Raw genomic sequence first — 2512 nt, 5'->3', positions numbered from 1 at the left:
TGTCTGACAGTCCGTTAACTCTCTCTTTTCTTCATCCTACACTTCAAGATGTGTGTCATGTGGTGGCAAGCAGATTAAACACGATGAGTGGTGTGGACTATTTTACCTGGCGCGCGAAACTCAAGGAGTGTTGCAGGGCTTGGGAGCAGAGGGTCAGGTTGTGGGGGGAGGTCCGTGTATTTATAGCTTGTCAGTGATGTCATCGTTGTTGCTGTTTGGGAGATAATGTGACAAGAAAATAAAGTGGGTGCTCTGTGGTGGGGTTTTCTGGTTGGAATTGTGTTTCAGTCACAGGGCAGGTTGTGCCTCAGAAGGTTTACACGGGCTGTACAGTGTTTTAGTCGCTGTTTCTAAAGCTATGGCCTGTAAACTGAAAGTAGTTACATCACTGGAAAAACCCGTACTAATTTTAGAACGACAGGGCGGATAGAGCACAGACGTCTTCACTGTATCATGAGCATAGCGCTTAACTGGGATTGAAACGGACCTACTTTTTCCAGTGACTAGACTGAACTGGTTTCGTGAGAGAAACTGCCACGTCGCAGTCTGCATGCATTTGTGTGCGAATTCGTATTTTGGACAATACTTCGTTGAAGCTGTAATGCAGTTTTGTTCTTCCAGTGAAGTGTTAGTGGCTGTTCTGACAGATTAATTGTAGTGAATCATGTGACGAGTTTAGTTAGTAGGAGAAAGGTTGAAAGTCGCCCAAACGTCAACGTCATCTGAGGTGACAACATGGCGACTGGAGGGGAAGAAGACATTGACACTAAACTATGCTGTGCCATCTGCCTGGAACCGTATCGTCGGCCCAAAATGCTGCGGTGTTACCACAGGTTTCTGTCAGAGCTGTCTTCAGGGTGTGGCTGGCTCCTCCCCCTCCTTCCCCTGCCCCTCGTGCCGTGAGATCATGCTGCTGCCCCCTGGGGGAGTTGGGGCATTGCAGGTCAGTTGGTGGAACTGTACATTTCTGTGTGTGCGTGTTTCTCTCTCTCTCTCTCTCTCCCTGTGTTTATGTGTGTGTGTGTGTGTGTGTGTGTGTGTGTGTGTGTGTGTGGTGTGTGTTTATATAATATATATTATATATATATATATATATATATGTGTGTGTGTGTGTGTGTGTGTGTGTGTGTGGTGTGTGTTTCTGTGTATGTGTGTGTGTGTGTGTGTATGTTTGTATCTGTTTCTGTGTATGTGTGTGTGTATGTTTGTGTGTGTTTGTGTGAGTGTGTGAGCGTGTGTGGTGTGTGTGTATGTGTGTAGAGCATGTGTGTGTGCGAGTGTGTGTGTGTGTGTGTGTGTGGTGTGTGTGTAGAGCATGTGTTTGTGCGAGTGTGTATGTGTGCACCTGTGTATGTGTGCAGGTGTATACATAAATGTACAGACACGCACGCACACACACACAAACACACGCACACACACACACACACACACATGCATGTGCACTCAGGCCTAGGCTATAGACACATACACACTAACATACATATGCCCGTGTTCCCTCCTTAAATTAGTACAAAAGTATGCACATACACACACACACACACACACACACACACACACACACACACGCACACACAAACACACACATGCACGCAAACACATGTACCATATCCCTGCTGTCAAAGGCCAAAGAACTCGTAAGGTTATGACAGAATTCTTTATGGAAAGCTATGTTTTGTTAAGATTTGTTTGGGTTTGTGTGTGTGTGTTAGGTCGGTGGGGTGGGGGAGGGGAGGTGTGGGGGGAGGGGCGTGAGGGGGATTGGTGGATGGGGCGTGGGAGTGGGGTACGTGTGTGTGTGTGTGTGTGTGTGTGTGTGTGTGTGTGTGTGTGTGTGTGTGTGTGCGTGTGGTTCTGTGTGTGCCTGTGTGAGCATGTGTGTGTGTGATTGTGGGGGGTGGGGGGTTGTTTATACACACACACACACACACTTACACAGAGAAACTCACACGTACATCCCCCCACCCCACAATCACATAATCACACACAGGCACACACAGAACCATATGCACACACAGACACAGACATACAGACACAGACACACATGCACACACACACTGACACAGACACACAGAAACAGACACAGACACAGACACACACACACACAGCACACACACACACACACACACACACGTGCAACACTTTACCGTGCACTATCCAAGCATGCACTGCACTAAATGAAATAATCATTCTGTAACTGTTTTCACCCAGACCAACTTCTACGTAGTAGACAACCTGGCTGCCACTTCATCCTCACCTCCACGACGACTGTGTGACGTGTGCACTGATGACAGGGAGGCCACTCATTCCTGTCTCCAGTGCCAGCAGAGGTATTGCCTCCCTTGCCGTAAAAACCATGATTGCTTTTCACTGAGTCGTGGTCACACTGTTGTGTCCTTGACCCAGGAGGAAGAAGAGGGGTGTGGAAAGGGAATCCCACTGTCAGACAAACACAAAGTGGAGATGTGTACCAAGCATCTTAATCAACAACTTCTAGCTTCACTGCACCAAGTGT

The 2512-nt window shown here is 47.7% G+C and overlaps 1 protein-coding gene across 2 annotated transcripts in view; it reads left to right on the top strand.

The window, feature by feature from the left end:
• The first annotated feature begins 327 nt into the window (after positions 1–327).
• LOC143276937 (transcription intermediary factor 1-alpha-like) overlaps positions 328–2512 on the top strand; it is a 2684-nt gene continuing 499 nt past the window's right edge. Inside the window, exons 1-2 of one of the 2 annotated variants that reach the window (XM_076581607.1) lie at positions 328–943; positions 2209–2512. The exon at positions 2209–2512 is cut by the window's right edge and continues 164 nt beyond it. In XM_076581607.1, coding sequence (XP_076437722.1) covers positions 908–943; positions 2209–2512 — 340 coding nt within the window. In that variant the 5' untranslated portion in view covers positions 328–907. The remainder of the gene's footprint in view (positions 944–2208) is intronic. The other variant, XM_076581608.1, reaches the window with a different exon arrangement.

This window comes from Babylonia areolata, chromosome 33 (assembly GCF_041734735.1).
Source record: "Babylonia areolata isolate BAREFJ2019XMU chromosome 33, ASM4173473v1, whole genome shotgun sequence".
In the NCBI taxonomy this organism is placed as follows: Eukaryota; Metazoa; Mollusca; class Gastropoda; order Neogastropoda; family Buccinidae; genus Babylonia; species Babylonia areolata.
Note: the sequence above shows the minus strand (reverse complement) of the source record. Positions and strands in the feature narration are given on the sequence as shown.